Here is a 27,182-nt window from a genome sequence, read left to right as displayed (position 1 = left end):
TTCCACGCCACATGGCAAAATAGGAGATATTTGGAAAATGATACCAAGACTCTGATAAACATTTATGCTGCACTTCTATAAGAATCTATAGACATAAAATGCATACAAAATGTCCTACTATATCACAGGGTTCTCTTTCGGAATGATAAATCAATCTTCACCATCTCTTGATCCAACTAGGCATTTTGTGAGTGGTGTGTATGAACCTTAGAACTTATAGCTGTGAGAAACTTGTATGGCTTCACTGATAATAGAACTCAAGGAGAACTTGGCCATTTTTACAGGCACCCATACTTTGCCGGCACCCATACACTCCAGACTTCTGGTTCACGTTCATTTATTGATTTAAAAAATAATGCTGAAAATCTAGCACTTCCCTGTTGTAAACTGATTAGTTTTCAACGATGAACCAAACACTAATTGGTTGCATTCTCTTGTAATAAACATTCATGTTACCATTGGAACTTTTCCAGTTATTCTTATTAAAAATCTCAAGGGACAACACACCGATATGTATTTTTTCGTTCAAGTTGTGTTCAAAATTTACAAAGCTGAAAATTCTCCCATAGTTCCAGACACAGTATTATAAATTACCCACAATTCTTTTTTATTTGTACCCTTGAAGGTTGCCAGTCTAATAACTTTTACTGTTCTACTTATTAGCAATATTGTGCAGCATTCCAATAAAATAAAACAGAAGTATGCTACGATGAGAGGTAAAAATTTCAAAATTGCAGTCAAGCAAGTTGTGTTTCACTAGTTTTGATGAAATTGACCTGATGGTGAAAAATGAACTTGGCAGGATAGGGGTTAACACTCAGGTGAAATAAAATAAAATGTCTTTCATTGTTTTCTAGAAAGTCTGTTTCAGTACACCAAATTCTGGATCCACAGAAAAGTACTATTTTGGAGTATGGATTTTCATCGAACAGAAAACAACTGAAAATCTATGCAACAGTAGTTCCTTCACTACAAACTGGAAATTCTTGATTTTCAGTTCTCCATGGAAAAAACTTATAAAAAAGCCCCACATCATGAACACTAAGACAAATGGCACTATCACAGGTCTAAAATTTCTTTGAAATTTCACATCATATCACACTGTTCATTGAAGTACTTGACTTAAACCAACACAGGACATGTCATGTCAGTAACCAGAGAACAATGCTTGACTTTAAAAGTCACTACCGTAGGATACTGTATTCATGGATGGTACACAAGGTAATGAACACAACAGCACAAATTACTATTACATACTGTTACTGTTATCAACCAATTATTTTTCAGGATGTTGCAAGGTATACAATTTGACTGTGAGGGAGAAATGCTTTAATCCTCTTGACACAGAGGAGGAAGGTCACCGTCAGATGAACTGGGGTCACAGCAAGGTCAAACAATGATATCATCAGTGATCACACATTTGACTCTATACAATGGTGTATACACATGGTTACCATAGCAAATCCATAAACCTGACCATTTGCTATCAAATGGTCATCTAAGTACATGTTGCCATGGTATTGTAAAAGTACATAAAATTCACAAATGGTCCTAAAACTTGAAATTCCAGTGGAAAAGACTGGTTTCATTTTAACACAATAGGCTGGAGCACTCCTTTCAGAAAAGGAGTGGCCTGAAGGCAAATGATAATTAACATGTGCTGACAGTAGTCAGGCACACCAACCAACCTACAGAATGATAGCCTTTACTGAAAGAAAAAGTCAGTTAACAGGCCAAAGAAAAGGTCATTCACCTATGAGTACACAAACCTTTTTCATTTATACATTCTGAAAACAGACCACTTTATGTTAGCCAAAGTGTGAATAACTTTCTGTAGATACCATAGTTAAACATTTTAACAAACTACACATATGAAATCATGGTTGGGGAAATTTGCAGATTTGTTTGTACCTGTCTAAAAACATAGGGCCAAAGTCCCTGAAGCTACTATAGACATGGATACAAAATTAAGTATTTCCTTACTGTATGAAATTATCTCACTAAGGTCATCCTACGGACAAGTAAACTAAATATTAAAGCTGTCTGACCAGGGTTTTGAAAGAACAAGCAACTCAACAGTTGACAGAGCTCTGTTGAGTTATGTAGAGAATAACCTTTTGTGACACATGTATTGATGAAGAAGGTGGATATCTTTGATTAACATTGTGAGTTCTGTTTAATAAGTTGAGACTGTACATACTCAGAGAAAGCACACTGAAGAGACAAAGGTTTGAAACTTAAGAAGTTCAAGGTCATCAAAAGCATTATAAGGAATCATGTTACACTTTCATTGCACTGTTTACACAGATTGCATAATTGCTATAAATAGCACATGAGGAATCTTTATACAGCCCAGCTTTACCATAAAAACCCTATCACTTTGACCACTCTTTTAATTGACCACTCTATTTTTTTCCTCAAAAAGTAATTTTATTTTATCCTTACCAAGTCAACCATAAATGGAAATTAGAACTTTCTCTATCTCTATCTCTATCTCTATTGACTATTTTGAGCAATTTCTTTTAGATAACATACAGGGCACAATAAATGACGGTTCAGAATATGTCAAAGTTGGGATTCAGGAAAGTTGCCTTTACATGTTTTAATCCTCCAAGATGGTAAGCATTTCACTATGAACTGTCAAAAAATGTTGAACTTTCTGATAATTCTACACTAAAATTATTTTGGCTTTGATGATTTCCTAATTAATTCAATTATTAAAATCATATTAATTATTTTTTCTGGGTGAATTGATAGGGTTTATACAGTACAAGAATTACATACAATGTAAGTCAAATTTTGACCAAAAATGACAAAAAAATTCCTTAAAAATACAGATTTGCATATTTCATCACAATTTGAACAAGTCTAAGTTGGGTTACCCCTAGGGACCTGTATACCAAATAACAAAGCTGTCTGACCAGCGGTTATGAAGAAGAAGATTTTTTACCAAAAACACCTTTTTTGGCATTAATTTGCCTATTTTCAACAATATCAAAAAATTAAAAAAAAATAGTTTCTCAAAATCATATTTTTCATCTACACAACAAATATCAAATCAGTAAGTACTGCGGTTCTCAAGATATTTGAGTGGACGGACGCCTCACAAACGGACATACATACATACATACATACATACATACATACAGACTGACGCCGGACGGATACCCATCCCAATAGCTTCTATAGACTATAGTCTATAGTAGCTAAAAATAGTGTCAATGACACTGTCCTCCCATTTTGCAATGATAGTAAGTACTAGTACACACATGACATTGCATTCTTACAGCTTGACTAAGAAAATTCCATTGCAAGTCCAAATTAATCTTATACCCCAGCAATATGAAATGCTCCATCTCATAATGACTTTTACACGTCTGACAGAAAACAACCCTAGGATCAAGACTATCATGTTTTACAGCAATCCAACAAATTACTTTGGGAGAAAAGATTTTTTGACAAAAATGGGAAAAAATTGCCCCAAAAATACAAATATGAAAATTTCACCACAATTTGAACAAATCTGACAAAGGTCAACCCTAGGATCATACATACAAGTTTTCGAGGCAATGGGATGAGTGCTTTCAGAAAAGATTTTTTGACAAAAAATGGGAAAATCGCCAAAAAATACAACTTTCAAAATTTCACCACAATTTGAAGAAATGTAACTAAAGTCACTATAAAGAGCCTGCATACCAAGTTTCAACCAAATCTGGCCAGTGGTTACAAAGTTTTAGCAATTTGCAGGATGTTTCCTTTTTCCCACTCATTTGCATATTTTTGACTTTGACATGTTTATTTCAACAAATTCACATCTCCACCCCTCGATGCACCTGTCCATCAAATACTAAGATGGTAGGTGCTGCGATTTAGGAGTTTTTAATGTTGACAGACATACATCCGCACATAATAACTAACATACATACATACAGACCATAGACCCTCCAAAAAACCCGGGTCTATGGACAGACAGACAGACAAACAGATAGACATGCATACATTTATTTTTACAGCTTTTAACCTTCAACAGCCGACCAACTTGTCAATGTTAGCTTGATCAACTTGATACTACTGCTTATAATAATAGGATCAGAGTTAATTACATTCTAATTAAAGTAAACAAGACTTGCTTATCAACATTTACGTCATAAAAAAACAGCATATCTGTCAGGTTATAAAGAATCTTCAGCTGGTTATCTTTATCAGTAGGGATTTTACATGAAATTGATAGACAGCTACAATAATAATAAATTATATATCAAAAGAAAGCTCTCTTCAAGACCAATTGATTGCATTTTGTTTGATGAAAATTGGTTCAGTACGTGCAGAGATATGTCTGTTGAATTTGAAAAAAATCAGCTTCCTATTTAGAAATTATGCCATGGTAGACACCTGTAGTTATCATAACAACCAGGTGACCCATTTGAACATTGTTTGAGAAAACTAGAACTGCAATTTCTTGTGCTTTTTGCAATAACTCAAGCATTTCTTATTGCAAATTGATGAAATTTTTGTGGATCTTGCTGACGAAATGTTCAATGGTTTTTAAATTTTATAAATGAAAAAGGTTATTTAGAATGCTGTTTACAAGGTAAACAAATAAACAATACCTGTAAAAAATCAAATGAAACCTGTGACATTGATCGCTGTATGCATTATGTATTGTGAACATCAACAGAAAGATGATAATCATATTCCATCATATTTACTTTGCATATATGAAAACAGTTATTTAGATTTATATTTACAAGGTAAACAAATAAACAACAATACCTGTAAACTACCTGTGACATTTTAGAACTTGATTTGAATGTAACAAAAAATTCTTTTAGATTTTTTTTAATTTGAACTTCGAAATTTTTTTAAAATTTTTTGTGTGATTACAACTGTTATTAAATGATTATGAAATATGTCTGATTAATGTAGATTTTAAGTTAAAACAATACAAGAACTTTTCCAAAAGTCAAAAAAACTTCGTTCTCAATCCTTTGTCAATGCCGCAAAACAGCAACACGCATTTATAGAATGAACAACTGCATTTAACTGGATGTAAAGTTAAGCTGCCCCGAAATAACATAGACCCTCGAACATGTCGAAGTCAGCGGTCCGAAATACAAACAGTATAAATACAACTTTTCCAAAGTCAGGGACACCATCAATGAGGAAAGAACAAATTAATGATCTATGGCTTTGTTCTTCAGAGAAAACCAAAATAGTCCCCTTCTCGGGAACTAAAGATCGAAACTAAAATTTCAGTATAGTATCGGCAAAGTGTGGTGCACGTGCGTATGCCTACAGTTGTACACTGCAGTGCAGTGCTGGCTTGACAACTTCTCAGTGTCTATCGAAAAATATCACCCGGAAGTCAAACTACTTCGAACAAGATAACGTTTGAAAGGGTAAAGTATATTTCTTTAGATCCTTGGGTTAGATAAGAAATCAGACAAATCAAGCTGCAAAATCATGAACGTCGGAACTCAGCTTAGACCTCCTGACACAGAACATGCGGCGAAGCGCCGATTACTTGTATGTTATTCCTGGGAGTGCCCGGATGTAAAGTTCGGGTGAAACCATACTCGCTAAAAAGGGCCTTAAGCATCATTTTTCGCATCGTCAGACTCGTAATTATTGCAGAATTACAATTAATATTTATCATAAAATTAATTTTGGGGCCGAACGTTTAAGGAAATCAAGATTTTCTTTCAAAAAAACACAAACGAAACACAAAGTTTGATCACAGATTGAGTTTTTCTCGGCCGATTTTAACGTTCGCCCCCTCAAAATGAAGCCCATGATCTCTACTTTTGTACCAACCCTAAAAATAGTGATAAGATCAGAATAAGTCATGCGGAGAGCCCATCAAAGAGCAATATGTTTGATCTCCTTCGCGGGACATTTGAGGTCACGGCACAACGCTCATAATGGACGCCAAAATTGCCGGTACGCGTGAGTTTGTAGTCATGCTGTTTTGCCATTTATCGTAGTACAAAAGTGAAAATTTCCCAAAATGAAGTTAAAATAATAATTTTCAACAAAACAGTTTCATTTTCTCTGATTATTTGGTCTATTTAAGAATTAACACGAAAGTTCGGACTAGACCTGCATCGAACGCGTACGTTCAACACAAATGTCACGTGACCTAAAATCCCTATTATCAGTATTTCATCCTATTAACCAAGCACATTTTAACTTTCAAATTAACATTGCAAGTAAGTTCTGTTGAACAAGTTGAGCCTGTAGGTACTCAGAGAGAGCACACAGAAGAGACAAATGTTTGCAACTTAAGAAGTTCAAGGTCATCAAAAGCATTATAAGGAATCATGTAACACTTTCATTGCACTGTTTACACAGATTGCATAATTGCTATAAATAGCACATGAGGAATCTTACAGTCCAGCTTTACCATAAAAACCCTATCACTTTGACCACTCTTTTAATTGATCACTCTATTTTTTTTCCTCAAAAAGTAAATTTTATTTTTACCTTACCAAGTCAACCATAAATGGAAATTGGAACTTTCCCTATCTCTATTTATTTGACAAACCTATCATGACAAACTATTATGAGCAATTTCTTTTATATAACATACAGAGCACAATATATGATGGTTCAGAATATGTCAAAGTTGGGATTCAGGAAAGTTGCCTTTACATGTTTTAATCCTCCAAGATGGTAAGCATTTCACCATGAACTGTCAAAAAAGTTGAACATTCTAATAATTCTACACTAAAATTATTTTGGCTTTGTTGATATCCTCATTAATTCAATTATTTAAAATCATATTAATTATTTTTTCTGGGTGAATTGATAGGGTTTATACAGTACAAGAGTTACATACAAGGTAAGTCAAATTCAGTTAAAACATCAATTACCGTCGGACATTGCATCATTCCTATAAATAGCACCTCAGCCTGGAACAGCACAATCATAATCTACTCATTCACACAGGCAGTACTTGACTTTGAATGAATGACCTATTTCATTTCACCTGTGTACCAAATTTGAAAGCATGACAAAAAGTACCACAAAATTTGCAAATTTCAGCTTGAGTTCACAGAGTCATCTTCAGGTCACTCCTAGGAACCTGCACACCCAATTAGAAAGTAATGGCATACACAGTTTCAAAGAAGATTTTTTTAAACCAAAAATGGCAAAAATTGCCCAAAATACAAATATGCAAATTGTGCCATAATTTTGATGAATTCTATTTTGAGTTTTCACAAGGTACCTGCACGTTAAATTTTAAAGCGATCCAACCATTTGTTTAAGAGGAAAAGATTTTTTACTAAAATGGCAAAAAAAGAAAAAAAAATTCATTAAAAATAGAAAGCATCAAATATTGACATCAAATCTACATGTTTAAATGAGTTGGGCCCAAGGTACCTAAAACCCAAATATGACAATGATCAGATGAGTAGTTCCTGAGTTATTGATTTTTGACCATTTTCGCTTTTTTTTCTACCTCATTAGCATATCTATGGGACTAAAAAGTTCATTTTAACAACGGCACATCTACATCATATATGGCATCACTACACCAAAAATCAGCTCAATACGTGCAGCGGTTTTTGAGTTTTTGCATTGGACGGACAGACATCCATACATACATACATACATACATACATACATACATACATACAGACATCTCACATACAGACTTTTTTCAACCATATAACCTCCCAATTGCCATATATGTATGGCAAATGGGAGGTAAAAATGAAGAGATTAGTTAATTTCATTGACTTCATATATGAAGGACATTATTCTACTACTACTTTATATACAATTTATAGAGCGATGAATAGGGTTGGCAGACATACACAGCACATGTGTGCTTGTACATAAAATGCACAGAGAACTAACATCTTCATATTACCCAAGTGTCATTGCTCCTGCATAGTAAAAAGACAATGGTAACATCGATAGTACTGGTAACAGCAAGGGGATACATTGTGGTAGACTATGGTATACAGGGTTTATTACACTTTTCTCATGTATGATCTTTTGGTAACATGGACTAGGGTAATAGCATGGCATTACTTACTGTGCTGTATTTTGGTAACATGGACCCAGGTCAAAAATAGCTGTATACCCAATGTGCTGTATTTTGGTAACATGGACCCAGGTCAAAAATAGCTGTATACCCAATGTGCTGTATATTGGTAACATGGACCCAGGTCAAAAATAGCTGTATACCCAATGTGCTGTATTTTGGTAACATGGACCCAGGTCAAAAATAGCTGTATACCCAATGTGCTGTATTTTGGTAACATGGACCCAGGTCAAAAATAGCTATATACCCAATGAGCTGTATTTTGGTAACATGGACCCAGGTCAAAAATAGCTGTATACCCAATGTGCTGTATTTTGGTAACATGGACCCAGGTCAAAAATAGCTGTATACCCAATGTGCTGTATTTTGGTAACATGGACCCAGGTCAAAAATAGCTGTATACCCAATGTGCTGTATTTTGCTAACATGAAGCCAGGTAACAAAGTGATAGTGTGCATAAACACACTACCAACAAAATGTTAATTTTAATATTGCAAATATAACTTTCATAATTATGATGATTGTGGCACAACAAAATGTCAGTCAATGCAACTGTTAAAAATCAACATGTGAAATATATTAAAAATCATCTGTGAATTAGAAAAATACTTCAAAGAACTCTTTGTCAAACAATGACGCATTTATTAGTCTCATGTCCCCAGTTAACCATCCTAAGATTGAGTTTTTAATCATTTTCTGATGATATCTTTATTTTATAGTGGCAACAATTTCACTAATAACGGAAATTACAATTGATGAGTTCTGGCCAAGGTTGTTGCTTCATCAATGATTATTGTCAGAAGTATGCAACAAACATGAGATGCTAATAAACATTACAAATTTTACTGTGAAACAACACGCTTCACGCTGACATCACTGTAGTGTAAGGTTAGAATGTAATGATTCATAGTTTCTGAACAAATTGTTAATAACCTGAGTCCAGCCATTGAGGGATCTGAGACTTTACACATACACTTTACAATACTTGATTATAACATGTGATCTATCAGGTAGATGAAATGTTGCTTTCTATGGATGATAAAGCATACATAAAGGTACAGCTTGTTTATCTAGCTTATCTCAAAATAAATAACGAAACTGACAACATAAGAAAACTCACAACATATAAACAGCTACAATGTCCACAAGAACTACCAGTAATATGAGAAATTGGGACTGTGGACGGCAGCTTTACGCATGTAGGAAGGTCAAAGGTCAATATGGTGAGAGGTACTGCTTGATCATAATGTATGCATAAGTTGGTGGGGTTTGACATCCATGACTTGGTCAATATCAAGGGGGAGAGGGGAAACATTCTTTATCAGTACAACATCATAGCCCATCTTGTTGTATTGGGCAACCTATCCAAGTTTCTTTCATGGGAAAAGATAAGCCAGTCTGTCTGTCTGTACAGGAACAACCACTAGGGGTGTGACTTGATCATACAAAATGGTATAGGGTTGGGCCACTTGATCTATGTCAATAACATTTGTAACTGTTTGTGTGTTCAGAACACTGACACAATGCTCAAACCATTTTCTCCACAGACAAACACACTCCTCTTACTGAACTAGCAGGTATCTGACTGCACAGCATTTAAATTGCCATGTATGTATTTTCTATGCAAAAAAACAGTATTTTATGAATCTATGTATATGTAATGCATTTGCATTTTGACATCTTTTCCGTTGTGAATTTACAATCTACAATTTTTCTCATTAAATGTTGTATGGGTTCTGTTCATACAGATTGGTAAAAGAAGCTAAAATTCAAGACAATTTAACATGTTTTCCTTAAAACCTGTGACAAAATCAGAGTGGGTACTACAGCACTAACAAAACTATACATAAAGATTTAAGAGGGGAAACAAGGAGATAAAGATGGAGGTTAACCCTTTCAAAGTTCTGTTAGTTCAGTCCCTGTCCCTATGACCCTTCTGAGATGATTATGCAAAATGAGATATGATGCTTTTACTATGTTTGATGAAGTAACGCACCAACAGAAGTTATCTTACCTTTGCTCAGAGAAGCCTGCATGTTTAGTGATTGGTGTACTGTGTTGCCATGGACAATAAATAATCTTGTAGGTACATCTGAATGAATGGTGACACAAATATTGCAGAATTTGAAAGTTTGCTGCTAATCTTTATTGAAGAAATTCAGAGTTCATTCATGTACTTGATCTAACTACGTACGTATTGATTTGCAGATGTACATTCCCATGAGAGTTAAGATTTTATATTACACAAAATGAAGATGACAATTTAACAAATCAGTGATGGCAAGTTTCTCTCCCACTGACCAATGAAATAATGCATTTAATTAACAGCAATGGCCATGGCCATGCAGGAAAACCACAGTCATGACACACTGTACCCTATCAGAACTAAACCATCAGACAATCTACAATGAAAATGCCTCACTTGTGATGCTCTTTTTATCTGTAATCAGTGTAATGTTTATTTGATAAAGTACCAAAGTAAACAACTTCAAATTGGCTGATGAATTTAGAAAAGGATTATTTTTGTAAGATTTGGACAATATTGTTTTGAAAAAAATGAAGAGCCAAAGATAATGTTATGGTATTACAGCCACACTAATACTTGTTATCAATTCACAAATCAATATGAACCTACATGTACAGCTTGTTTCTGAAATTTCATGACTGTGCCCTTTTCAGCAACAAGTAACATCAACAAAGTTAAAACTTTACAGGACTATGACTTTATTTATATGAATGGTAACAGTCTTGTATTGTTTTTCATGCAATATGCTTTCAAGAGCAAGACATTTGAAATTCTGCACAAAGCTGACCTTTGAAAAATGGATGGAGTAATGGTTTTATGATAGTCTAACTTGTGTTATGCAAAACAGCCTTGACCAGCCCTAAATAAGGACAGTGTGCTAAGTTTGTATCCTGTGCACTATCCAATGGTATTTATCACAGTACAAGACTCATGAATTGACCTTATACATTGTACATACTTTTTCAAAAAAAATTGTGTCAAAGACACTGGGCTCCCATTTTTAATCGCAATCTTCTTGATATTAATATGACCTCCATTTATATCAAACAAACTCAGTATCTTTCTTGTGAGTACTTTCAACATAACCTGGGTAATATAAGGAATATTAGCCTTGCATATCTTTTTGGGGCAAAGTCAAACCACATGAGTCAGAAATTTTGTTATTATTCAGAAAAGAAAACATGACAACATTCCAGGAAACCTGCAAATCAAATTTGTAGCTGTAAGTAGGTGATTTCTCGAAAGAAATTTTTCAACTAAAATTGATAAAAATATCCTCAGGAATATTATTTCACTCAATTTTTCCTTAACATTTTACTTTTTTTATTTCAGCATAAATAAAACTTAAGTACGACCATTTCAAGGAACCTTCATAATAAATTTCACGGTAGTAAAGCGAGTGGTTCCTGACAAAAGTTTATTTTTCACCAAAACTGATCAAAATTTCTCAAAATTAAAACAATTCTCACTTCATTATGATTTAATTATGTACAAGAACATCTGTAGGGACTTGCAAACAATATTTTTTAAAAATATATGTGGTGAACAATTTCCGGGGAAATACTATTTTATCATGAACACTGCAAGAATGAGAAACAATCCACTGAAAATATGAAACTTAATCTTCTTTCTCCCAAGTGGTATTTATTTCTATGGTTTGTCTATGGAGCCTGGTAGAATGAGGTTAAAGATATTACTATGAAATGATTATAATTTACAAATCCAAGGAATATAACCAGTAGTTTCTACGTTTTAGGCTTTCTGCCATGTTCACAGTTTTAACCTCATTTGCATATTTTGAGGACTTGAAGTTCATTTGATTGAACAACGGGAGCTCTTGAATGCATGACACATCTGCACAGCATTATACATAGGATTTTTGAGATGTGGTAGACGGACAGTCATACACACATAAAGACCTGCAGACACTTGATATTTCCACAATCAAATAAGCTCCCACTGTGATATACATATTGGAGCTAAAAAACAGCTTGAAACAATCTCTGAATAAAGCAATCATGTTTCTAACAGATTGTTCATATTGTAGGTTGACATATTATGAAGCACTGAATAAATCTTCCTTGACAGCAAGCATCCATGTTTGAAGGTTACATACAGAATTTTGTGATGGGACAGGACACTACTTTCTGAACATTGAAATTTCTACATTCTTCAATTTCATATAGCCTCACACTTCTGACATACCACATCACCCCCTTCTTTACTTTGTTGTCTGTTGAAAACAATCCATTGATGCTAGCAACATTTTTTGTTTTACAGGAAGCAATGGATTTCGATTGTGATTGTCAGGGGGTCTTTCTGACAATGCTAAAGCAAATTCAATCTGTATATTAACTAAAATGGACTAGTAACAAAGTTATGCCCTTAGTTAGTACACACTTGATGTTTGGGTTGTCAAGACTAACTCATCTACACACACATATCCACATTTGCAGTGTTATATTAAGTACACTTTAAAATTAGCTCACACCTTGCAAATAAATCAAACTGGGCCCAAATACGACATGGCAATACTCAAGCTCTCAAGATTACCACCATGTAATGCATGTGACAACATTTGGCAAGGAATTTGGCCAGGCTTTTGTTCAATGACCAATTCACCTCCATTGCCATCATAACAATGCATCTATTCAAGTCAGATTCAAGGCTATATCCTATTCAGCTATGGTTGTCCTGATGTTACACAATCAGTTTGAAACCATGGCAAATATTCTGTGATCCACAGGAACTGTTTGACTTCCCTCTCCCAAAGGAAAAATGTGACATAAGCTTGATAAAAATGTAATTTCCTCTCAGTCATAAAACATTGTACTTGACTGCATAATTAAAATGCATGCAACACATTATCATCATATGCTAGTGCAGTGACATGACAGAAACTCTCAATTTACAAGTTGGCAACAGGATGTAGTGTGACTTTAATATGTCACTGGGTATTAGTGTGTACTAGTGCTAGATTTGCAACTGCTAGAGTACCTAGGATACAACGGCATTTGTATTTACAATTAATCCTATTCTCTTGAGTGTTAACATTGAAGGTAAAAATACTTGTGATTTACTGACTCTAAATCAACAGCTTCAGCTCTGATTGGTCTCTATATTTTATCATAATGCACCCAATGAAATATCTCAAATTCTAATTGGTGACTACTTGGTTACTCTGGGTAAAAACCAGAACAAAAAAGTTACTTTGACCATCACATTTGAAGCTATGTGCAGGAAGCACAGGAATTCCAGTATGTGCAATATTCCAGGAAATCTTGATGAGCCAGACTGTGTTTGTAGTATCCACAAACTTGCAAGCAACCTTATTTCATTCTTGTGTCGTGTCCAGCCATTCTAGTAGGTGCATAAATGAATCTTCAAATAACTGTAGTTTGAAATGAATCTTCAAATAACTGTAGTTTTTAGTAAACTGTATTCCAGTAAGTAACTGGAATACAGTTACTCCAATGAGTTTGTCTCACAAGTTGGGTCACAAAAACTTAGTTCAGAATATGTGGCTACTTCAATAGACCTATCTTAGGAAACCCTGACAATGATGATTTTTCTATGGCACTGTAAATTGAAAGTTGCTAGTTGCAGAAACTGTGGCCACTAGTACCATTCTTGAAGCATTTCTTAATCGAGATACTCAACAATTTGTTAATAACTTTGGAATCAGAGACCACATTCTGATAATCTAATCAAGTGAATAGCAACATTTATCAGGACAGAAAATGATGTCTCCAAACTGTTAATCATATATAAACATTCCACATATGTATTTTGGGTTTCAGCTGTGGTTCATGAAGCCCTACAATAATATACTTCAAAATGCCTCAGGAAGAGTCATACATTTAAATCATTCACATTAATCCTAATATGCAGGGGGATTTAATGTACAAAATACACAGTTGAGATGTCAATACTTACAGTAACACACTTTTCTTGCAAAGGAAGTGATCAGCATTGCCATGAACTGTGCAGTAACATCACAAGATCAGTGGCACTGAGCTTTGCCATGACATATACCACACAATAGATACTATTATTGTTTACAAAGACCACAGAACCAAACTCTATGGACAAAGCATGTTTGCAGTAATAAAAGCAGGATTAAAATGGGTGTGTTTCTAACTTGTTTTGTCTGTCAGTGAAATTACAATGCAATAATCTATCAGATTGATTAATTAAAAAACACACAAAGGTGTCTCAGAATTGCAGTGTAAAGTGAAACACATGGAGCAAGATACCAATATTCTAAATCATATCACCACTTCATTTCATGAAATGAACTATTAAACCAATTCTACAAGAGCAAATGAAAATAACAGCACACTAGACTAACAAAGGTGGCTATATCACAAAGTGTTGCAATAACACAGAGTCAGTCCCGCTGTACACATTGGTCAACATTGATCAAACACTCATTTGTATCACTGCTCTAGAACTCTGACTAGCAAAATATTGAATTTAGACACAAGATCTGGTTTGTACAAGTTGGTGCACATCATTCTAGTTTGTAATGTACAGAGTTATTCTGTTCAAGATATTCTACAACAAACTAACCATCTTTGAAAAACTTCACATCACAGCTAACTGTGGAGGCAATGACTTTTTAACAATATTTAACCCTTTTCCTGCCAGACAGTAATAACTGTATCACTTCCCCATCAGCCAAGTCAGTAAAAAGCGGTATTGAGCCAAACATGACGTATTTTCACCCACTTGGCTTGGTATGTTATAGCATCTTTTGTCCAAAAAAAAATCAACTTTACAGTATTATGTTTTCAACAGCCTTCAAATGTACAGTATTATGTTAAAATACATCATATGGAATACGTTGCGTTTCATTAATTGTAACCGTCTTGACCTGGTGGTGAAATATGGAATTGGTAGGAAACGGGTTAAGCATAAGTCAATTTTTCTCTCTAGTTTCCAACTATTAGTTTGGTTTCAGATTTTTTAAACTATTTTGTATATAACTAATTGTAAATGTCATCCAAACACTCAGCAAAAAGAAACAGTGTATCTGAGTCAACTTTGAGGAATAAAAATACTATTTCATTATGTAACAAAGCACATCCGAGAAATGTAGCCACTGAACTTGAAATGAAAAACACATACTTAAATCTATCCTATCTATGTTCAAAGTGCCATATTGGAAAAATTCAAACAACCGATCAAAAATAACAATTACCATCTACAAAGTTTGTATAAACATGTACTACAGCAAAAAACAGGATGGTTGGACAGTCTCATATGCATTACGTTTACTTTTTTGTACAAGTGTACCATATGGAACAGTTGAAGAGTCTTGTGAGAGGTGAAGCTTGAATTGGAAATACTATTTTTAACTTTGCCAGAAAACTACAGGCTTCTTGAAGCCTAGTATGTAATCAGATTGATTTCCTCCCTTGATCCACTGCTCAAGATATTTCCTGTCACACAAATTTGCATCTCCCACCTCTCCAGTCCACTTCCTTGACCTGTCCATGACCTCTGAACCAAGGTCACATATACTTTGTTGACATTCTGAAACAAAGGGATGGTCTGTTCTTCCAGCACCATCACTATTCACATATTTGTATGTCATTACAAAGCAACAATGTCTTTGAAGACAGCAAAACCATTGGTAACAGTTTCAGGCATGTATGTAATTTCATGAACATCTTGTACAGCATTGCTAGTCATTACCTGTCACTTCTGCAAAATATTAAACTTGGTATCATCTCAGTAAATCAGATAGTATAGATTGTACCTTACTAATTATCTTCCACAGAGTTCTTCCTTTTAACACAGCATATCAGAGGAATGTTGACCTGTGAACTCTTACAGTTCTCTCATGAAAAGCTTTTCAACACTTTTTGAGTTTGGGGAGAGAAAACTCACAGATTAACAGAGATAGATATGTACAATATGAACATTCACATTTCAACAGCTGTAACATCTGCAGAGCCGTATCCCTTTGGTCATCCATCTTTCCCTTGAATGGTCGGTCACAGTGCCCATACAACAACAGTTTTTTGTGAAACATTGAATATGACATGAATCAACAAGTGTTTATGGCTGGAATATAACACACCTTGGAATCAATTCAGAAAGCTGTGGACACACTACTTTCTGATATCTTGGCAAGACATCTTCACCTCCACAAATCTAAGATTCCAATGTTTGTCATACAGTACAATGTTGCACACACTGCCATATACTGCCATTATTGCCAGCTGACTTTCGTCACAAACCTTTGTCGATTATAACCATTGTGTATTTCAGCCAATGTATTGTATTGGCAAGGTTAATTCTTTGCATTTCAACTTTGGGGATAAGAAAACAACAATGCATATAATAAACTAGAATATAAAATCATGACAAAATTATCAGTGATTGTCCCTGAAACGTATCCCTTTAGGACTGACCAAAGATTTCACTAGTAACCTGTTGAAGGTTCTCAAGATTGTTTTGTATTTCTCATGGTGTCCTTTTTACAAACAAACAAACAACCTCTTCTATAACAAGAATTACACAAGTTTTAAACCCAACTTGTACACATACACTTGAACTGATTGATATGCTGGCAAGACACTGTTCTAAACTTTGGAATTTGCTCTAAAGTGATACTAAAAACTACTCACCACAACTAAATGTTCCCTCCTATATAAACACTTTTCATGCATTGAAAATCACATACCCATTGTTTACAAGGGCATGATCATTCAAATTGTATATTCCTTTCTTTTGGCTATGTAAAGTTTTGCTAACATATACACAAATCTGATCGCTTCAAGTGGCTAAATATGGTATTTAACACAGGTCTTGGTTCTGCTGTTGAATTGTGGGTAATATCCCCTTTACACTCGAAGCTTCAGTTATTCATGTCATTCATTCAGTCATGGACATAGTGCGATTGGCATGGACTGAATGCTCAGCTATTTTATCAAGCCTATTTGAACCATTTTTCCTTTAGTACAGAAATTATCATTCATCCAATTTCTTCATGGCTGTTTGTACTGACTCACTGCCCTCAAGATTTTCCTTTTGGAAACGATAACTCAACATGAAGATCCTAAGACTTAAGAGACCCATTTTACATATATGACTCAATTGTACTGACTCTAGCCAGCCACACATGGTCAAATACATTGGTTGTGTGAATCCAGTATACCCTTTGTGACAACATTTCCCAAAACTTGCCAGCAGTATGACGTTTAGCATAGTAACCTCATATTAAATATATATTTATTTAAGAAAGCTCAATGGAGGGTATCTGAAGGCTAAACAAATTACTTCACAGAATAAATAAGAAACCCAGGACATGAAAATAAAGGGTGGAGTAGATACTAAAAATACAGTGTACAGCATGCTTTCATGTCTAATAAGTTTTGATGAAATTGGCATTGAAAGCTATGGCAGGTTACATTGAATTTTGTAACTTTCTAATTTGGGAAAAGGAAATGTTAGGAAGTAATACATATTACATTGAATTGATGACATTCTAATTTGGGAGAAGGAAGGAGTGTGCCAGATGCTTTATCAAGTAACTGTACACAAAATGTTGTTTTGGACATTGTTTACAACATGAACATGTTCGTTACAATGGAGAAACTTATGGAAAACATAAAAATGGATTGATATTGTATAGAACTACTTTAACATCAAGATGATTTTGTTGGAAAAAAATTGTTGTAAATCACGGTCCTTTTGAAAATTACTGAGACCGTACAGCAAGGTCACTTTCAACTTTCAGTCAGACATCGTTTGTTGCAAACTGAAATGTTAAGCCATAAATTGTACCATTATTTGATAGTTACAACACACCAAGATTGACAACACAGATCAGTATTTGATAGTTGACAACACAGACCAGTATTTGATAGTTACAACACACCAAGATTATAGACCAGTATTTGATAGTTACAACACACCAAGATTGACAACACAGACCAGTATTTGATAGTTACAACACACCAAGATTGACAACACAGACCAGTATTTGATAGTTACAACACACCAAGATTGACAACACAGACCAGTATTTGATAGTTACAACACACCAAGATTGACAACACAGACCAGTATTTGATAGTTACAGCACATCAAGATTGACAACACAGACCAGTATTTGATAGTTACAACACACCAAGATTGACAACACAGACCAGTATTTGATAGTTACAGCACATCAAGATTATAGACCAGTATTTGATAGTTACAACACACCAAGATTGACAACACAGACCAGTGTTTGATAGTTACAACACACCAAGATTGACAACACAGACCAGTATTTGATAGTTACAACACACCAAGATTGACAACACAGACCAGTATTTGATAGTTACTGCACATCAAGATTATAGACCAGTATTTGATAGTTAAAACACATCAAGATTGACAACACAGACCAGTATTTGATAGTTACAACACACCAAGATTATAGACCAGTATTTGATGGTTACAACACACCAAGGTTGATAATATAGATCAGTATTTGATAGTTACAACACACCAAGATTATAGACCAGTATTTGATAGTTACAACACACCAAGATTGACAACACAGACCAGTATTTGATAGTTACAGCACATCAAGATTATAGACCAGTATTTGATAGTTACAACACACCAAGATTGACAACACAGACCAGTATTTGATAGTTACAACACACCAAGATCGACAACACAGACCAGTATTTGATAGTTACAGCACATCAAGATTATAGACCAGTATTTGATAGTTAAAACACATCAAGATTGACAACACAGACCAGTATTTGATAGTTACAACACACCAAGATTATAGACCAGTATTTGATGGTTACAACACACCAAGATTATAGACCAGTATTTGATGGTTACAACACACCAAGGTTGATAATATAGATCAGTATTTGATAGTTACAACACACCAAGATAATAGACCAGTATTTGATAGTTACAACACACCAAGATTGACAACACAGACCAGTATTTGATAGTTACCACACACCAAGATTGACAATTTGATAGTGAAGTTTTGCTTTCTCCACTGACTTGCTCCATGACAGAGTCTCACAATATTGAATAAAGGCCAAAACCATGTTCAAAACATACATTGTTGCATGGACTTGATACGCTGTGCCGCTTTTTGAAATATTGACCAACATAAATGACATAGTTCAATCTGACCATTCGTAGCAAACTAAAGTTAAGGTACAATGTAAGGAAGATTTCGCCAAACAGTTACATAGTAATATTTGTTTCAGTGGTCTAAAGCCGAATTTCATATCAAGTTCCCATTAAAGTCCACTAGCTTTTGTTGTAAAATTGTATATGGTTGACCCTAGCTGAAGTCCATTTAATTTCTTAAGTCTGGCAATGCTTGCACATCTACAAAATTCTTGACTGGACTGTAAATGGCTTCTATACTTAATGCCTTCATCTAAACACAGCAGGTCCATCACTTAATTCATTCATGGACCAAAAACTGCTGAGTCATTAGATTTCTGGAGTCATTCATATTTTTGAGGCCATCATTCACTCTACATCATAGGCTTGCCTTCTTTCAATGATGAGAGTTATATTTTGGCATCATTTCAAAATGAAAGCAGTTGCAGTTTTAATTTGTAGAGTTCATTGAATTGTACCATGTACCATATTTGTCAGAAAACTAACAGTTACACTCTCGCATATATCCTGTATTGTCATTTGATAAGAAAGTAAACGCTGGCAAATGCAAAGTCCCATTAAATACAAAATTGACAGAACACAAACCAGAATGAGTAATTGCACTTACATGTTCACTGATGCTACATATGCCTTATGAGAACTGGTTGGGATTATGGGACGAACACTGAAACCTTGCAGACTGAGTAGAGATTTCACATTGAAAGCATCAAATGAAGGATAATTTACCACTGGTACTACATTCCAAAGTTAATATTTCTTCTAAAAAGTGGAAACCATAAGCCTGTGCGCTTTCATGAAAAGCTGTCCTCATCTATTACATATAAAATGACCACAACTAAGGCCAGATTGACCATCTCCATAAATATGACCACTGTCTTACTGTAAACTGACCTGTCATCAGCAATACGTCTAACCACTGTGGCACAGGCTACAGGGCTGCTTTCACCATCCTTGTCAGATTTTCTCTCATCCTTAGTATGGCCAGACTGACCATCAACAACCATCATGATGGTGGTCACTATCTCGGATGGACAGACCACTCTAGTACACTAAAGGTATACCATTACATGTATGATCAACATCTATTAGAACGTCTACTGTCTTTGGTGAGCTTGCTTTATCTCAAGACAAACATACACAACACACATTACCATTAGTTCTAATACTAATCATATAAAGTGGGTGTGTTGTATGTGTTTATCAGTATCTGACTATATACTATAAATTTACCATTAAAACAAAACTGGTGATTTTGTACGATGTCTTTAAAATAAAAAGAACACATATTAGCCTAGTCGGAATGATCCACTGTTAAAGAGGGGGCACTGGATTATAATAAGGTGATTCAATAATACTAAATACTATGGAATTGACCTTAATGGTGTTTTCGTTGAAAGGATACAGAAAAAAACTAAATTATGTATGGATGGATGTAGCGGTACTTACAGTATTGGGATCAGTTAATTTAATACTTAAAAGAAAGACCTTATATTAGAATAACAAGTCTGCCTCTGTTTCTCATTCATGTGCTTTTCATCAATGAGTCAGTGTGTGAATTGTCAATTGGGCATGTTGACATTGAATTCCTCAGTCTGACAACACCACACCACTAAAACATGTAAAATTGAGAAATCCTTGCTTAACCTTCTTACAAGTGTCAAACCTAATATAAAACACAAGCCTTGAAAATACCAAGTCGGTAGATGCAACTATATACGACGAGCCGCACCAAACATTTGCATTCAATGGACGTGAAAGACTACACATGCTGATTTCATCATGTTGTGCGATGAACTGACTTTCCACAGTAAACTTCAATGTGCTGTTTGTCTATTGCCATTACGACTTAATCTGTGATTCTATATTGTAAATAATATACCTTTCGTGGGACCTGATGAGGTGCTTGTTTGAGATTGACGGTCCACAGAGTCGTACCTGAAGCATTCGCGAAGCTAACGCAAGCGACATTGCATGTGGACAAATGGCGCAAAATTTTATGAATGAAAACAGTGCTGCATGTATGCAGTTAGCACATGATTGGCACGGAGCGAATAGCAGCCTGATACGGTGTGATCGACACGATGAAATTGTATATGGTTACAAGCCAGAAACAACAAGACTTGGGAGGGTACCCCGATCCCACTTCACAGTAATGTAGTAGTGCGATAGAAGAATATTACTATGACAACGTAATCCCCATCGAGGATAATGACGATGAGTTTAGGGAGGTATAACTCCATCCTACCCACGGAACATGTCAACTTCGTCCCCTTTGCGAAAAACTGACCCCCTTCCAAAACACTACTTACTCATCAATTCGCTTGTCCGCCATCTTGAACCCGGTCTTAACTGGCTCTCCTTTCTATCTCACATGGCTGTTGTTGTGGTGTCTTAAAATCCGTACGGTGAATTCAGTAAAAACTGGTAGAAAATGCTCAAAAACGTCAATTCCCTCAGTGCAACACTGAACCGAGGAAATGGGAATGGCCGCCTCACCACCACTATTTGAACTCTGTCGTCGTAAGGCAAAGTGTAGTTCCTAAAGTAATTGAGAATTTCTCGCCATATTCGCATTTCAAATCCAGCTTCTTTTACAATTGACTGTCTTGGTATAAACAAGCTCCGATAAGGCCGAAAATTCATCAAATTTCGGCGACTTTATCATTTCCGCTTCGTAGCCTCCCCGAGCTTCAATCAATGCGGAGGGATATTACATAGAAAACAAGCACAGAGGACCGAGCCAATGTTATGCTAATCAGGTCGAAGATTTCTATCAACCCTGATTCATATTATGAACTTGTCAAGACATCCGGAGTGCACATACTTTTAGGCACACCGATTTTAATGGCCAATTAACAAATTGGCTAGGATTGTTATGATGTGGTCTTCGTAAACAGCTTAGGGCAACAAACTTTGACAAAATTGTGGATAAAACAGCATGAATACTTTACATAAATTTAAACCAATCAAGACTCAGACAGCCATGTGATTGTACACTTTATGAATGACCCTATCTTGACGTCACATCAGTCACCTAGGAAACAAAATTAAGATGATGACGTTACCGGATGAGGCGGAGCAACATTTGTTTATTTACTGATTTCAATTTGTTTGTTTTAATCAAATTATATAAGAGCTGGGCAATACTTCGGTGACAGATCAATGTCAGTTTGTGTAAGCTGCTGTACAAGTCTGAAGCATGGTTTCCCAAATGGTTCGTATAATGTGATGTCCATGCCCTCGCATTTAAATAATTCTTCGAGACGGCGAAAGGTTCATTCAGTAATTCTTCGACGAAAACCAAAAAACGTGAGCTGCCTTTGCCTCGGATGATAAGACAGAACAGCGACATATTTTTGGAGTCACAATTTTATTGAATTGCTTATATTTTCTGGTGGTATGCATGTCTCCGATATCATTGTAAGGTATCGGGAGTACTAATAACCCGATCGCGGACAACCGTCAGTATTCGGATCAGTATGGAGCTTATCTACCGCTATAAGGACGCGCCAATGTCACATCATCTGTTTCTCTAGTTCATCCTCATGTCGACCATCTCACAGCACAGTTTCCCTCTCCCTCGTTTTTCACTTTCAATCTGTGTGGTACGTCACAGTATATATGACCCATCGTTTGCACTGCACATTGAACTATGTAGTCTGAATAGGAGCGAATGATTAATGGCCCTTCAATGCAGAGGTCAGGCCTCGATACCGTCCAGCCACGCACCAGCGGAATTTAGGAAATATTATTAAACCATTGTTGTACGGTTGGATAGACAAAAACATCCGATCGAGGGCGCACTTGTAGAAAGTTCGCTGGCTGCAAAGTGCATCGACCTGCATGTGTGATCGTGTGTATTCAGTTCAGTTGCCCATACTACACCGCGTGTGCTGTACCGTCCCACAAGTGGCACAACCGAAGACCATTGGAAAAGTTTATTGTGGTCACCCACAAACACTGATATCCGGTGAACATACCTATTATGGTGGAACAAGTATGAGCGAAATGCATAGTTTGGAATGTGCTTTACCAGTTTACACAGCATCAATCATTATCAATGTACTGATTTCCTATAGAACATCAGTTAGCCTCAGATTCCTATAGCTAAACAAAGTACTTGAACGAAAGGCTTCCCCTAGAAAAGTGAAGCATGGTTATTTTTTCAGCATTGCATGTGATCCGAATAGGTGTCAGGCAAAGAGAACAGCAGTGTGCCTGGTATTTAAAGGTTTAGACGTCTAGCGATGTTCACAGACTCGTCATCATACCAACAGCATGACTTTGCTGTCTGAAATTAGATAAGAAGTTTTTCAATCTCAAAAAAGACTTATTCATTTGTTTTGTATACTTTCCACCTGAGAACTCAAGTTACATGTTAAGAATGAAAAAGATAACCACTGATATGGATCCTTTTGAATTTACTGAAAGGGATTTGTAAACTTATCTCTCATTTTGTGAAGTTATTGTTCTTGGTGATTTTAATGCACGTACTGGTTCGCTAGATGATTATATTTCAAATCATATCCCTGTTGATGTTCAAAACAATCATGATGACTCTGTAATTGCTAGAAATAATAAGGATTGCGTTATTAATTCTTATGGGAGAAAATTCATTTCTTTATGCACTGCAAGCAGATTGTTAATTTTAAATGGTCGTATTAGTGGTGATCTTGGAATGACAACTTGTCATCATACCAATGGTTGCAGTACAGTAGACTATGGTCTTGTTAGTCATGATGCTTTACATCTTTTCAATATTTTCATGTTGATTATCCAAGTCATTCGTCACATCATTGCATGATTTCATTAGGATTTAAGCTACCTTGTTTTGTAGTTAGCACTGAGAGTAATTGTATTCAGAGTGAATTTTCACATTCTTATTTATGGTCAAATCCTGATCAATTTGTGCAGGGATTGAATAATCCAGTTGTAAAGAACTGTCTTAATTCTCTAATAAGCAGAAAATATGATACTAATATGTCAGGCATTGATATGCTGGTTAAAGTCTTTGCAAACATTATTCATTCTGCATGCAAGAATCTCAAAAAGAGAAATCACAGAAAGAGGAAAGTTAGCAAGCCATGGTATGACCATACATGTCACAAATTAAAAAGTGAGATAAGTAAGATGGGAAAGCAACTACACAAAACCCCAAATGACCCAATTTTAAGAGGCTTTTTCTTCCATTATAAAAAATTGTATACTAAAACCTTGAGACGTTGCAAGCGTTCATTCAGAGAGAATTTATTGTCTCTTCTTGTTGATTCTGAAAAAAGAGATCTGAAAAAATTTTGGAAATTAGTTAATACTTTGAAAAGTAAGTGCAACTCAGCCAGTATTAGTGTTGCTCCTGACGTTTGGTTTAGTCATTTCACTTACACAAAAGGGCATTCCCTCTCAACATTTTGATGCGGATTTTGAAGCAAAAATTAAGAGGAGACTATTAAGTCATTTTGAGTTCTGTAGTAATGAACTTCTTGACTCTGAAATTTCTGCCAGTGAAGTGTTAACTGCTATTAGATCCTTGAAATCGGCAAATCCTGTGGCGATGATGGAATTTTAAATGAAATAATTAAGAGCAGCTCGATTTCTTTAATGCCAGCTGTACTCAAGATCTTCAATGCTGTTTTAAGTTGCGAGTTATTTCCAACTGTGTGGGCCAAAGGGTATTAGTGCCTATCCACAAATCTGGGCCAGAAGATGACCCCTCAAATTTACAGAGGTATTACTATCAGCAGTTGTGTGGGGAAACTATTTACTATTATTCTGAATAACAGAGCTAACAGTTTTATTCACAGTAAAAATTTGCTCAGTTGCGAGCAAATTGGTTTTCAAAAAGGATGTCGTACATCTGATCACATTTTCATTTTAAAGTCTTGAATTATTACAAGCGTCAATGTAGTTCGAAGCATTTGTTTACATGCTTTGTAGACTTACAGAAAGCTTTTGACAGTGTTTGGCATTTAGGGTTGTTTTATAAATTATCAAAACAAGGCTTTGGTAGTAAGTTTTTGAATATTGCAAAGTGCATGTACATGTATGATAATGTCGTGTATCAAGTTATCATCTGGTTATACCACTTCATTTCATTCACATGTTGGTACCAGGCAAGGTTGTAATCTCATTCCCATCTTATTTAATTTTGTTTTTAAATGATTTGCCAAGTTTACTTCATAAGAAATGCATTGATGGTCCTGTTTTGCTTGATAGAAAACTGCCAATTCTTATGTTTGCAGATGATATTGTGTTACTATCAACCTCACAGCATGGTTTGCAGCACTCACTCAGGTTGCTTGAATCCTTTTGTAATAAGTGGCGTTATCAATAAGTCTGAAGAAAACAAAGATTATGATATTCAATGCAAACTTTAATCCGCATAAATATAATGTCTTATTTACGGTAAGAGACTAGATATTGTTTCCTCTTATACTTACCTAGGTATCACTTTTATTCCAGCTGGAAATTTTGATTTTCTTTAAGGAGACATTAGCTGTAACTGTTGACTAATTTTTCACTACTCTGTTTCAATGTATCAACCACAGAATTTAACTATAATCCGATCATCATGACCAATGCCTAGTGTCCTGCTTGCCAACACAGCCTGTATATGTGAAATGACCATTGTTAATGTTGATAAATGTATTCTTGTCCGGGCCTGAATATAAAATTTAAACAATAAAAATGCAGATTATACGCATATAAGGTATATTTATGAGCTAAATATTAGGAATTTCTCCATGGTTCAGGGATTCACACCAGAAACTGCAGAGGATACACAGAAACAAACAAAACAAAAAAAATGACCACAGTTACAGCTAATGGATCTTTAATTTTTAAAAAAGCAAGGCTTTCTTTAAAAAACAAAGCACTGCGTTCTCTTTTTGCTTTTATGAAAACCTTTAACTCTCAAAATGGGACACCTGCGGTGGTACATGTACAACTGCATCTTTTTGACTCTCCAGTCAAACCCGTGTTATTGTATGGATCAGAGGTTTGGGGGAGCTACTTATTTAGACAAGCGACCTAGCGGCCGATATAGCTCTGCTGTGTTTATGTAGAGAATAACTATTTTTGACACATGTTGATGAAGAAGGTGGAAATCTTTGATAGCTCAATGCAGAGGCCAGAAAAAAGTGGCTAAAATAGCTGCAAAAATACACAATTGAAGATTTCATCATACTTTGAATATATCTTATCGGATCATCCCTAAGAACATGTCAACCAAAGCTATCTGATGAGTAGTTTTTTGAGAATAAAATTTTCTGACCAAAAATGGCAACAATTGCCCACAAAATAAAATTGCATATTTCATCATAATTTCAAAAGATCAAATTTAGTTCATCTGTAGGAACCTGTATACCAAATTTCAAAGCTGTTAGACCAGTACTTTTTGAGAAACACATTTTTTGACCAAAAACTGAAAAAATTGCCCCCAAAATACAAAATTGCAGATTTCATCATAATTTCAATAAATATTATTTAGTTCATCTATAGAAACCTGTATACCAAATTTCAAAGCTATCAGATGAGTAGTTTTGGAAATACACATTTTTTGATCAAAAATGGCAAAAATTGCCCCAAAAATACAAAATTGCAGATTTCATCATAATTTCAATAAATATCATTTAAATCATCTGTAGGAACCTGTATACCAAATTGCAAAGCTATCAGATGAGTAGTTTTGGAAATACACATTTTTTGACCAAAAATGGCAAAAATTGCCCCAAAAATACAAAATTACAGATTTCATCAGAAATTCAATATATTACTTAGTTCATCAATACAAACTTGTATACCAAATTTCAAAACTACTTTTTGAGAAATGCATTTTTTGACCAAAAATGGCAAAAATTGCCTTAAAATTAGCATATTTCTGCACAATTTGAACAAATCTGAAATAGATCATCCCTAGGGACATATGTACCAAAT

The 27,182-nt window shown here is 35.1% G+C and overlaps 1 protein-coding gene across 7 annotated transcripts in view; it reads right to left on the bottom strand.

Moving 5' to 3' along the window:
• LOC139144292 (sprouty-related, EVH1 domain-containing protein 2-like) overlaps window positions 1-22,152 on the bottom strand; it is a 52,922-nt gene extending 30,770 nt beyond the window's left edge. For 2 of the 7 annotated variants that reach the window (XR_011554800.1, XM_070714971.1), the window contains exons 1-2: window positions 21,560-21,997; window positions 10,068-10,145 (exon numbers count right to left, since the gene is read on the bottom strand). Coding sequence is in view for 6 of the 7 variants with exons in the window: in XM_070714971.1 (XP_070571072.1) it covers window positions 10,068-10,145; window positions 21,560-21,582 (101 nt within the window). In the remaining variant the exon portion in view is untranslated. Of the gene's footprint in view, window positions 1-10,067; window positions 10,146-21,559 lie in introns of all 7 variants that reach the window. The other 5 variants (XM_070714972.1, XM_070714975.1, XM_070714973.1 and 2 more) reach the window with 5 other exon arrangements.
• Between the last annotated feature and the right edge of the window lie 5,030 nt (window positions 22,153-27,182).

The sequence above is a fragment of the Ptychodera flava genome, chromosome 11 (genome assembly GCF_041260155.1).
Source record: "Ptychodera flava strain L36383 chromosome 11, AS_Pfla_20210202, whole genome shotgun sequence".
NCBI classification, from domain to species: domain Eukaryota; kingdom Metazoa; phylum Hemichordata; class Enteropneusta; family Ptychoderidae; genus Ptychodera; species Ptychodera flava.
Note: the sequence above shows the minus strand (reverse complement) of the source record. Positions and strands in the feature narration are given on the sequence as shown.